This window comes from Drosophila persimilis, unplaced genomic scaffold (genome assembly GCF_003286085.1).
Source record: "Drosophila persimilis strain 14011-0111.01,24,50 unplaced genomic scaffold, DperRS2 tig00000715-arrow-arrow-pilon, whole genome shotgun sequence".
Classification (NCBI taxonomy): domain Eukaryota; kingdom Metazoa; phylum Arthropoda; class Insecta; order Diptera; family Drosophilidae; genus Drosophila; species Drosophila persimilis.
The window spans coordinates 1,040,148-1,052,879 of NW_020825343.1; the positions used below are offsets into that span (position 1 = coordinate 1,040,148).

At 47.0% G+C, this 12,732-nt stretch overlaps 1 protein-coding gene across 1 annotated transcript in view; it reads right to left on the reverse strand.

The window, feature by feature from the left end:
* LOC6602179 (MOXD1 homolog 2) overlaps positions 1–12,732 on the reverse strand; it is a 130,320-nt gene that overhangs the window by 15,025 nt on the left and 102,563 nt on the right. Inside the window, exons 4-8 of the mRNA XM_002027183.2 lie at positions 8,272–8,556; positions 7,740–7,925; positions 6,338–6,533; positions 536–705; positions 264–426 (exon numbers count right to left, since the gene is read on the reverse strand). Of these exons, the coding sequence (XP_002027219.2) occupies positions 264–426; positions 536–705; positions 6,338–6,533; positions 7,740–7,925; positions 8,272–8,556 (1,000 nt within the window). The remainder of the gene's footprint in view (positions 1–263; positions 427–535; positions 706–6,337; positions 6,534–7,739; positions 7,926–8,271; positions 8,557–12,732) is intronic.

Consider the following 12,732-nt stretch of genomic DNA (forward strand, 5'->3'; position numbering starts at 1 on the left):
CCTGTTTACACAACCACCAACCCAACCATCCAACCATCCAACCTTCCAGCCATCCAGCCATGCCACATCGGCAATTTCATAGAATATTTTTCGCTCACGACAATGTTTGGACTTTTTCTTCACTTGCTACAAATTTTTTGCAATCTTTATTGTTGCTTGGTTGGGTGTGATGGTGTGTTGGTGTGTTGGTGTGTTGGTGTGTTAGTGTGTTGGTGTGTGTGTGTGTGTGTGGGTGGCTTTTATATACTCCCCCGAGCACTTACCCAAGGTAATTGCCTTTCGTGACGAACTGTCATAAATGCATTCGGCGATGAGTCTATCCCCGGGCAGGGAGTGCACCGATTGTGGCAAACGTCGAAAATCCTGATAGGCAACATCTATATTGCTGTCGTGTGCAATTGGCGGCAGCTCCTCGGTTTGTCGTATCTGTCATGGGGTTAGAAACCAGAAGTTTGCTCATTAGCATATACATTTTATATGTCTTGCACAGCAAGTAGAGAAGTGGTGACTGGGGGCTGGAAGGGGCATTACTCACCTGGCGCAACTTAACCTCCTTGCCGATCTGGTGGGTGCGCATCATCACCGCAAATATGTTGATGCCCTGCTGGGGGAAGGCATACCCGGTGCAGTCCTCAATGCACTGGCCCTCCGATAAGACGCGCTTCTGGCCCGGCGGAATAATGTGTCGCCAGTTGGGGTCCATTCCTGCGAAAGGCAAAAATTTTGAATTCGGGGCTCAGAAACGTTTCAGCGCTTTTAATTAACGGTTCGTCGGGGGAGGGGCAGCTAAGAGCTCTGACTAAAAGCTCCCGTGGTTAATGGTAGTACGCCCACGCGTCTGGCCCGGCACACTCCTCTGCCACACCCCCAGATACACTCTGATAGACCCTGCCACGACACGTGGAATGTGCAAAACCCCAAACCTCGTTATCATCGCTCATCAGTGGTCCCCGGCTCCCGGCTCCTGGCTCCTGGCTCGCCCTTCTGGCTCTATCCACTGACACTCTATTTAACTTTGAACGTTGATTTTTTAATTCGATTTGTCGCAGAACGTGTAATTACATTTTAATTGCTGCTTTTGATGTTTTAACAACTTTGTCAATGCAGTCGCAAGAGCTGCCATGCTCCCATGCTCCTATGGTCCCCTGCTGTCATGCTCCTCATTCTCATCCGCCATTTATCAATTAGGGACATTTCCCTGCTCTGTTCTTCCAGAAATTGTTCACAAATCAAATTTTGAATTTTTGGATTTTTGGGTGGTTGTTGGGGGGACAGGACCCACATTTTTTTCTGTATGTTTGCTGCTCGCTGGCTCAATTAGTTAAATGTTGTGGAATATTGTTCATACGCAAAGAGAGCAGGCCGGGGCAGGACCCCCATGTTCTCCATTTTGCCCTGGCCTCGGGCAATATACTTCCCTTTCCCCCGCCCCGCTTCCGCCCACACTCAATTAGGGCCGCGTGTCGCCTGCCATGTTGAAAAAATATTTGAAATTCATGTGCTACATATAAATTTGTTTCTCTTTCTCCTCCTCCTCCTCCGCCTCCTCCGCCTCACCATCCTCCTCTGCTGTTCTGTTGCTGCTGCTCCTCTCCACTGTATGGCATTTCAATTGTTGTGCGTGGGGAGTGGCTCTGAGGCTCGCAGTATGCCACGAAAGGCTCTGCTCGATGGGTAGGGCATGGCACGGGAGGGGTGGGGAGGGGTATGCCATAGTATGCCAATCAAAATACTCGCGGGAAATACTTGGCATTGCCGGAGGAGCAGCGCATTTCTGGATTCAGCTGCCAATTGAATTCATTTTTGTTCGGTGTTGCTCTTTTTTTCCGTGGATCTCATAAATCTGTGCTTAAATATTCTTTAAATCCTTTTTTTTTTTTTTCCAATTACCATGCCATGCCCCCTTTGACCTATACTCTTGTCCGCCTCTTTTCGATCCGGTTTATCCCCTATAATCCCATTGAACCAACGTAAAAATATTAACTTTAAAACAGTTTGCATAAAATATCCATTTTGAGCTGTGGACTTTTTTTCGCCAGCTCAAAATTTAACAAAATTTTACGTAATCAATTGCATTTTTCACACACTGCCGCTCCTGGGACAGCCGCTGAATCGGTGGTGTAAACTAGTATATATATACATATGTATATCTTTGTACATATGTATGTATATGTAGATATATGTAAATTTTACCTCTGGTTGTGTGCAGTGGAGATTATTTCTATTAATTTTCATAGTCGCCCCTGAATCGGGTTTGGCTTTGTCATGTGGCCGGGAATCAATTTTCAATTACCCAAAAATGGCAAAAACGATGCCGTGTTGGCTTAAAAAGTTTTCCCTCCTGGTTTTCGCATTTTGGTCATTTTATAAAATGTCACGCGAGGAAAATCAATCAATCTGCTGGTCTGGTCTCAGCAGGGCATTGCTATGGGGCAACGGGAAAGTTATGATAGAAAAACTCTCCATCATCAATTTAATTGAAAGTTACAATTCATGCGAGTTCTATGTAAGCCTCGGCCAAGTTTTTATCGCTTCTTGGAGGGACTCTGGCTCGGGCTCTGGAAATTCGATCGGAAAAGTTAGACAAGAGTTGCGGAAAGTTTGCGGCTGTCCCTTAATTGATTTCCATTAACTTTCAATTCGATCAGGTCCATTTGAATATTATCAGAACGTGTGCCATAGAAAGCTCTCCCCGTACCCCGTACCCTGTACCCCTCCCCCTCTCTATCTCTCTCTCTCTCCCTCTTTCTCACTTTATCTATCTCACGGTGAAATGGTTGTCTGTCACAGATTGGAGAGCTCGTTGGGATTCATTTCATTTCCATTTCTGGTTCGGGTTCTGGTTCTGGTTCTGGCTCTGCTCTGTCTCTATTTCTCTCCTTGCGTTTGCTGCCAATTTCCATTCATTAAATCAAAATTCAATATTGGCCATGCGAAGCATGACGAAATTTGCTGGCATGGCCAGGAGCGGGAAATTCGGAGGGAGAACGGCTCTATTTCTATTTGATTTGGCCCAGAATGCGACAGGGGGACAGGACTCGCAATTCATAACTACACATATTTTCCAAATCGATATTTAACGCTGCCATCGCGGGTGCTGGGTACTGCTTTTATTTCTTTTTCCTTTTTTTGGCAGTTGCATGCTGACAGCCAGCGAATGGCAGAATGCACAAATGCAGTCCGATTGCAACTTTTCTAATTATTTTAAATGGCAATTTGTGTCAAAAGCGTCAGTTCAGACAGCGAGACTCGCGCCTGGCATACGAAACAATTTGATTAGAGGGTCTATGAAAGGCACAGATCATATCAGATATACTCATATCGTGTAGACCCACAAACAGTTGCCTAAAAGCTATTGGTTTTGGGCGATCATTTTGCGGCTGAAACTGTAAACTGAAATTCCTGACAAGAGTTTTGATGGAATTGAAAATTGCATGCCAGATATGCAAGGAATAGGCGCATAGGAAAGGTGTTTGAATAGCTTTCTTCATACAAATGTATAGGAAAAATTAACTCACTTAAAACTTTTTTTAGAAGACCGATCTTCATTCGTTTAATACAAAAATATCTACAATAAGCTGGGAAGTACAAGGTATAGGGCTATCTTGGAAAGGTATGATAATGATCCCCCCTCAAATCTACCTCAAAAGCATTATTCGATGGGCTTCAAGTGGGGGATTACAATGCCCCAGGCAGGGGCTTAACATGTCCCAACCTCATTTGTTTCGTTTCTCTCTTTCTCCGGCTGCCTGTTTGCTCGTTTCTCTGCCTCACTCATCTCCAAGGTGCCATAAAAATTCGCCAAGCCACAACATTAATCACAGCTCCGTTGCATACACCAGGGCGCTATATCAATAACCAATTAAATTGAAATTAAATTTTGCCACACAGCCAGAGCGTGCCCGAGCGGCGGGAGGGAATGGAATCCGGAAACGTAGCAATTTCGCAGCTACTTATGCGAGTGTGGGACCCGAGAGAGCTTTAGCCCCCGATCGGGACCCCGCCTCCTCCGCGTATCCATTCGCATCACTCGTAATTCAATTTATAGCAAACCAGAAGAAACATTTTATTTTTTTGCTTCATGATTTTACTCATTTTTTATTTATTGACTTGCGTGTGTCTGTATCTGTATCTGTATCTGTATGTGAGTGCCTGTGCTTGCCTGTGTGTGTGTGTGTGTCCAATTAAATATTTCAATAGCAAATGCCGACTGCCGCCCCTTAAGCCCACCCACAGCCAATCGGCTTTTCCTGCCCATGAAATCTACCGACAATTTCGCTCCTGCTTCTTTCGACTTTTTCAAATGGTATTTTCCTATCAAGATGTATTAATCCACTTCTCGTTCTTCTCTCTGTTTCATTCTCTTTGTGCCTCAGCGTTCTACTCCGGAAGTTTTGGCAACACCTACTCAAAAAAAATACCTATATATGTGTGTGTATGTATGTATGTCTGCCCCAGAACCTGGCACAGTCCTTGTTCCTTTTATTCTTGCCCCTTATTTAGCGCTTTGCCATGTCTCCCTCCCACGTTCTCTTTGTGCGGTCGGGGAAAAAGTTATATTGGTTTGCGTGACTCTTAGCAAAAGTGAAATAAGAACAACTGCAACAACCACAAGGATCTATATCCTTGTGGGTGGTCCTGCTCGACTCCCAACCCCCCAACTCACCAAAATGCCAAAAACAAACACAAGAAACAGCCACGAAAAAAATAGAAAATAATTTCTAAAGTGAAATTAGTATTTTAGTTATCCTCTGCCTATCCGCTGCCTTCGCACGAACCACACAATGAATATCGAAACAAAAAATTGAGCACCCCCCAAGAATTTTCAGGTGTTCCCACCCTCGAACCTTATGAGTGGGCGGTGCAGCGGTGTGTGGCTGAGAAGTACTCAAAAAGCGCTTAGGCTGTGGTGGATGGTGGTAGGTGGATGAGGGGAAGGGGGGAAGGGCAGACTGGCGCTTGTAAATTGCTATTTTGCGGGTTATTCCAATCGAGAGACGATTGGTGAGTCAGAGAAATTTTCACCTGGTGGATAATTCCGAAAATATGTTTATTGAGGCGGGACAGAGGAGGAAGCTCCAGAAGCTATGGCTTTTTCCAGGAGTAGATTAAGATATTCGTTCTTAAAGATTTAATGGGAAAGGAAGTTGAAGTTTGCTCTCGAAGGAGTACAGCTGATGTGGTTTTTGACGTTCCAAAAGATGTAATATATGGTCTTTGTTTAAGTTTTTTTTTAGCGATAAGATGGAATACATAGCGAAGAATATATTTGAATTAGTATTGAAGGAATTCTATCGACCGCTGTAATCAAGAAGCTATAGAATATAATCTACACATACTATTTGATAGCATCTGATTTCAGGGTATATAAAAAGGTTTATGGCTGGAATCACATGGTAGTCAATTACTTCCCAAATTTTTCGACAATATTCGCCAACTCTTGCGGCCACCCTCGCTGCAGCAGTGAGTGCACAACCTACCCGCAATCATACGACTAGTCGCAGCCTTCGAATGTTTGAATTATTTAGTTGCTTGGCAGGGAAAACTTTCATTCAGACACATGCCAGGCACCGAGAATTTCCGAGTATTTGATTTAGATGCGTGCAGGTGTAGGGCCCCGTGTCCATGGTACGCCAAAAATTTAAAATTAAAATCTATTTGTAAGCAATTTGGAGCGGCAGAGAAAAAAAAGAATGGAAAACCATTTTCATTGTCTGTCAGACATATTAAAAATTGTGACGATATAAACTTTTATGTGGGGGGTATAAAAGGTAGTTAAATTGCTGTCTGGAAGCGGGTGCTGCTGCTGCTGCTGCTACTGCTCCTTTTCCCTGGATGTATCCTTTTGTTTGTTGGTATTGTATCTGCAGATATACACATACACACACACACACATATGGATACACAGATAGATAGATACATAGATACATGGCTAAACCGCATTTGGACAAGCTGGGCAAAGTCATAAGCTTTTGTTTTACTAGCCCCACCAATGTGGTTAGACCTTCCACACTGCATGGCATGCCACTCCACAGTTCCACAGTGCAGTCGCCCCCACCAGTCTCCCCTCTACCCTATACCCTCTATCCTCTCCCCTCGCCCGTCTCTCGTCCACTCTGGCAATCTCATAAATTGCATGACATGAGCTGCATATAGAAAGCGCTTCCTCATCTCTCTGTCGCATAAAATATACAAAAGGGCAGCAGCTGCACTCCTCCTATAACACACGCCAGACACACGACCGCCCCGATATATATACATATGTACATATACATACATATGTATGTATGTGTATATTGTAGAGATAACCCCCTTTGAGTTTTTGGGGGTAACTTACCGATTGACAATATGCCAGCATCGTTTGGTCGCAGGACGTGCGTAAAGTAGATTTTCAAACCCGAATTATCCGCCATTTGTCGGGCGTGCAATTGGGCAAAGTCGGGCTTTAAATTGTTGTAATGGGTCTCCATTAAGTAATATTTGGCCTGTCGCGACTCGATCGGGTAGCCAGCCTCGTGTGGATACGTAAAGCCCTGCGAAAGACACACAAAGGAGAGAGACCAAAAAATTATAAAAATCAGTGAAAAAAATGAGGAGAAAGGGGAATGGAAAAGGAGCTGGGGGTAGGGTACGGTAGGAGTGTGTTATGGGGTGTGTTTGTTTTTATACTCCTCCGAGTATATGTATGTATGGATATGGTTATTTTTTTTGGGATGTATGGGCATGTGTATATGCATATAGGTTGGGGCCCTGGCTCGGACGGAAGTTGATGCCACGGCCATGTGCAATTTAAATCCAGCCAGCCAGTGGAGGAGGCTCCACTCCACACCATACCAGCCTCAGCCTCAGCCCTAGCCTCAGTCCCAGTTGCAATCCCATCTTATTCATTGCCATTCAATTGCATTGCAGAGCGCCCCCTGGCGGACAGCAGCAGCCGTAACATGCCACTGCATTATGGCGCTCTTCCGATGAAATTATGAAAACCCTGTCTCTGTCCTTGTTTTTTTATTTCGTGCCCTGAGCGGAGCTTCTCCCAAAAACAAGAGCCATGAGGCTGGAGGTCAGGGGGCCAGGGCCCAATGGTATTTATTTCTTTCGGAATACTCTTTTCAAAATGGTTGTCCGGACTAAGAGATCGAAGATGTTCTGTATTGCAATACGAGGGAAAGACCCCTGGAGTGTTGAACGTATTTGGATTGTGGGTTTTGGAACTGTTTAAATTGTACCTTATGGAAAGCTTGTAATACTTTTGAATGATTTTTAGCTTCAATTGAAGGTATCAGTTCTAACAAATAACAAGATCGGGAACAAATTCCATTTAAATTTCCTGCCAGCTTGGCTTCGCGGAGAGGACTTACTTTTTGACTTTTACATCCACTTCAAGCTTCAGTTATAATTTCTATCGAGGGGGGATCTAGATTCGAACTTAGTTTTAGTTCAAGCTTCCAGTTTTAGATCATGTTGTGTAAACGAAAGTTCGAGCTCCCCAGTTTAAGGGCATATACTCTGGTCGGATATCCTCCCGACCCGCACTCTTCCTTTACGTATTTCTTCGTGTTGAAAGGAAGCATTTGCGAAGGTTAAATTAATATTGCATGGTTATGGTTATGACGAGATGGGTAGCATAGTGCCAGCCAATGCAAGGGGGTTGGCTGGCTGATGGAGTGAGGTCAGGGAGGAACTGGGTTTGGGGGTATGGGGGTAAGGGGTTTCTTCTTCCGTTCCGTTCGAATGCTTACCTCGCTGCCCCGCGACCAGGAGGCAACAATGGCATTGCATGCCAGCGGTATGGATCGGGCGCCCATGCACTGGCGTCCCTGCTCGCGTGCCATCTCCTCCAGCTCCGAGTGAGCGCCCTGGCACTCGTGCAGCGTTATGTGCTGCAAGTAATGCACGCTGGACGATGAATCATAAATCGGCTCGTACTGCCAGCCATGAAAAGAAAATGAACCGACCCGAGAGCGGGTCGGCAGAGAGATGGAGAGAGACAAAGGTTAGTGCATTGTTGGTAACAGAGAGAGAGAAAGGGAGAGTGGGGATAAATTTTTAATATTTCAATTTGGTTATGCCGAGGCCAAGAGACAGTAGCAACAGCAGCAGCAGCATCAGCGGGAGCTGGAGCTGGAGCAGCAGTGACAGCTACTGCTACAGCCACTGGCAGGATGCCACTGCACTTGGCCTTAATTATGCATTGTATTTAATAACGCTTAGTCCTGCAGCGGCGGTAAAAGGGAAGGAGGGAAAAAGGGGCCACAGAAGCGTGTGCCTTACCCGGATCAGGTGGTGCTTGCGATTGATGTCCTCCAGCTTGAACATCTTGCACCAGAAGAGCGGCGTGTCCCCGCCAGGCAGCTCCACATCCTCGTTGCGCAGTTCCAGGACTCGCACGCGCTCATCGTGCGTTGGCGAGGGCATCGGCAGCTGGGCGCGCTGCATCAGCACCATGGGGCGGTAGGGGCGGAAGGCACGCCCCGGGTCCGGCAGGGTGCCCGGTCGCACCGAGCCGTGCGGCGGATCCTGTGCGTGGTACATGTACAGCAGGCGCATCGTGTCGTTCTGGAAAGAGGGGGCGAAACAACAAAAGGAAGCACGGATAATGGCGGGTTGAAAAATGAGAAATGTGTAAAAAATTAGTTGGTAAAGGTGGTCCAAGGTGGGTCCGGTCGGAGGGTGGTTGTTTGGTGGGGTCAAAATGGCGTTATAATGGCGTTGCAACAACCGACAGGACAGCAACAACAGCAATAATGTCGCTGCTGACGTATACACGGATGCACTGTCTGGCCAGGGACTGAACAGGGACGGAACAGGATTCCCTGCTAAATGAAGTACACAGAAAAAACGAAAGGAGAGAAGCGAAGCTCGGGCTTGCAAGCAGGAAGGAAGCGAGGATGTTTGCCTGTGGGCAGGCCATCCAGGATGCAGGATGCAGGATGAAGTATGAAGGATGAATGAGGAGAGGTAGCAGCTGGGACCGCGGCCAGGTGGCTGTTTGGTCAGCTGCTGACCATTTTTTGGGGGCCACTGTCGATGGTGTGTTAATGGTGCTACGTTGCCGCACTTCACACACGAGGAGGAGGAGGAGGGGGTCCAGAGTCTTTCGTCCATTCATTACTATTCGAGTGATCCTCTTACGCTGGCCAAAAGTCGACTCTAACTGACCGCATTTCATTTATTTAATTCCCATTTAACAAATTAATTTTGTAGCTGTAGCTCTGGCCGAAGCTGCTGAAGTCCCGTTGCCACGTTGCCAAACTTCATTGGCAGACCGTAGACTGTACTTTTGCCCCGAATCACATTCACGAGCTCTTCTGCTTTTGTGTAATTTGCACTCACTCGTGGCCGTCGCAATTGCATCTTTGGCCAGCCAATTTACACTTCAAGTGCTGGGGTCCTGCCCCTGCCCCGGCCCCCGCTCACCGTACGAAGGGAATTTCCCTTCCCCAGATTCTCATTCATTTCCCTAAGGGACCCGAAACCACCCACCCCCCCTTCCGCCTTTGTATTATGCATTCAGGGACGTGGGGCTTGGCTTCGTATGTATTTTTCATTTGGCCACGTAGTTTTAATTGGTAAACCCCGAAATTAAAGCTTTTATTCAAGAATCACGGGCCCGTATCCGTCTCCTCACCATATTCGGGTCTGACTATGACTCCGCTGCCGACTCCGCCTCACCTCTGACTCTCATTCTCTGTCTTTGTAGACTGTACGCCTCCGGGGACTTTTGGAAGCCAACAGTCAGCTGTCATTGTGTTCATGTCATGTCCACGTGTGTGTGCAGCAGCAGTGGCAGCAGCAGCAATAACAACACATGTATGTAGCCCCCTGATGGGGTGTCGGGAGTGTCGGGGGTGTGTGTGCTGCAGGAGCAAAAACTGGAGAAAAAAACTCACGTCGGGGGCATCCATTTGAATTCATTGTGGCAAAGTGCCCATTGTAGCTGTTAAGTGGAACTGTAGAGTACCATGTTCGACAATTGACGGCCCAGGAGCGGCACCAGGAAGAGCCGTGCCGTAGTAGTAGTAGTACGAGTACTGGTAGTTCCAGTAGGGCCACGAGTCCTTGTTTCTACTTGTTCATTTTGCCAGCAACGAGGAGACAATACTTTAATTAACAATTCCCTTTCTCCACAGCATGACTCTCCCTCCCCACCATCACCATCACTCTCTCTTTCTCTCTCTCTCTCTCTCGAAAGAGAGGGCAAGAGAGAGTGTGTAAAAAACCTGTACAAATGAGTCGGTTGTCCTGGTTGTCCTGGCAAACACTGCGGGCGGTGGCAAACGCGCGCACTAACCGCCCGGCAATCGCCAGTAACAACAACCCACAATAACAGCAACAACAACATCAACACCAAGAGCAACAACGGAACGCACAGCGGGGGCAGAGAGCAACAAAAACTCTGTTGGCCAGTTTTAAAACATTTGGCCAGGAGACAGACGGACAGACAGAGGGACAGGGGGACAGGGGGACAGCCACAGAGACAGGACAGGGACAGCCATAGAGACAGGCGCAGCACAAAAGTCATTAACGTTGGAGGCTACCGAACGAAGCTGACTGGGGGGGCCTGGACATGGCCCAGATGTAAAAACATGACCACTGTGGCAAAAAACCCAACGGTCAGTCAGTCAGGGAACAAAGAAAAAAAGAGGCCGTTACAGCGCTACCCCAGCAATGGCCTATCCGACTCAGGACTATGGGAATGACCTGTAAATAGTTTAATTTTGCATTGAGTGCTGAGAGAGGATTGACAATGGATGAGTTGATCAAAGCAGGGCCACCTACGGTTGAGTAGTCAAAGCAAAAGTGGGTGCCATGGTGTGCTCCAGGGGGTGTTCCGATGAGGATGCGATGGGGATAACAATTCCGCAAAAGTTTCAAAACTAGAAATGCTCTCATTATTGGAGCAGAAGCAGTCTCCCCTAATGAATTGTAACTCTTCGGATGATTGAAAATTGCTTTGAAGTTTTCCTTTCTCTTTGCTCAAACACGGCTAACCCTTTCAGTACAACTACAGTACAGGGCATCCCCCACTATCTCCACTATGCCATGAACAAAGTGTGAAAAAGTGTGCACCGAACTATGGCACACGCACGACCCACACATGACTACGAGGACTACTACGACGACTTCGACTCCCGGCGATGACTACGACGACTACGATGACTACAATGAGGCGGAGCAGAAGAGGAGCAGGAGCATGAGCAGGAGCAGGAGCATCGGCAGCTGTGAGGAATGAAATGAAAAGCTTCGGCAAGGATTACAACCAAAAATTAATGAAAGCAAACTGGCTGCGGTCATTTGCCGTGGTCAACGGTCGGCCAAGGCTTAATTGCCAAAGACGATGACGATGACGAGGACGATGGAAGGTGGATGGTAAACGGTGGAAGATGGGATAGTGGAAGGGTGCGGTGCGGTACTTGCAGTGTGGTCAAGACTACACTACAGGTTACACTTTTGAGTGGGGCGGGGAGCTGAAGGACTTTAAGGCTAATTGTGAATGCGGCGGGACTCGAATTCGGACTTGGACTCATTAGAGTGGCTTTGGTTACGGCCCAAAAAACTTGCGAGGGTTGCAGCAAACACACACTGTGAGGCAGGGAGGCAGGCTCGGGGCTCAGGACCCATGGGTCATGGCTCTTGGCTCATGGCTGAGGGCTCGGGGCTCGGGGCTCAGCAGGGACGACAGACTCGAACGGTTGGATGAATGTTGTTGCCTGGTTAAGTGCACTCCAAAGGTCATTTAACCTCTGACTGGGCAGGTTTCGCTGTCCGTGACTGTACCCTGGCTGTACTGTTTCGGGGATGGTTTGGGTTTGGCCCTAAACGACTTTTTGGCCCAGTTCACATTCCATTAAACCCTGTTAACAATGTAGCAGATGTAGCTGAATTCGATTTGATTTGGATTTGGGTTTCGTTATTTGGTATTTGGAAAAGGGTAAAATACTGAATTTACTCGCATTTAAGTGCTGCCTAACACTAAAGCTGAGCTATTTTAAACTCTCTTCAACACTAATTGATTGTTTAAATTGCTACCGAACACCCTTTTAGCAGATAATTCATTTTGTAAGCTCTCGTTGAGCTGTTGAAGAGCTTTCAAAGTATTGCCTAACACACTATCTTGACGGCTTAGAACGCTATACAACACTAAGTGCGGGGACTTACGCCCTGATCCTCCGCTTCTCCTTTGCTTGAGCCGTAAACTCTTTCCTGGTTAGTCTTTCACACATTGCACCTTCAAGGGCCATTTGTAGTAGTTGTTAATGGCATTGTTAGCCATTCGCTGACTCCATCTCCCTCTCCATCTCCATTTCCATCCATTCCTCTCCTCTCCTTCTATCATTGTCTTTTTTTGCTTTTTGCCCACTTTCATTTTGCCGTTTCAACGCGTTCTCATAATGGGCCAATTGTCCTTAAATGGGAAGCGTGTTCCGCTCTCTAAGTTGGCTCCAGACTCTGGGATCGCTCTTCCTGGCAAATGGGACTATGCTCTGCTCTGGCCATCCATGGTAATGGCCCTGGCCCTGGCCCTGGCTCTGGCCAAGTGGTCAAGTCTTAGTCCTTGCTCCGGCACCAAAAAACTTTGTCTGTGGGTTCTGTGGGTCCTGTGGCTGGGCTCCAGTTTAATGTGCACGTAATTGAAATGCATTTACAATTGAATTATAAACAGAACAAACAAATGCAACAGCAGCACAAGACTCTCACACACACACACATTCGCACTTGAGTGTGTGGCAG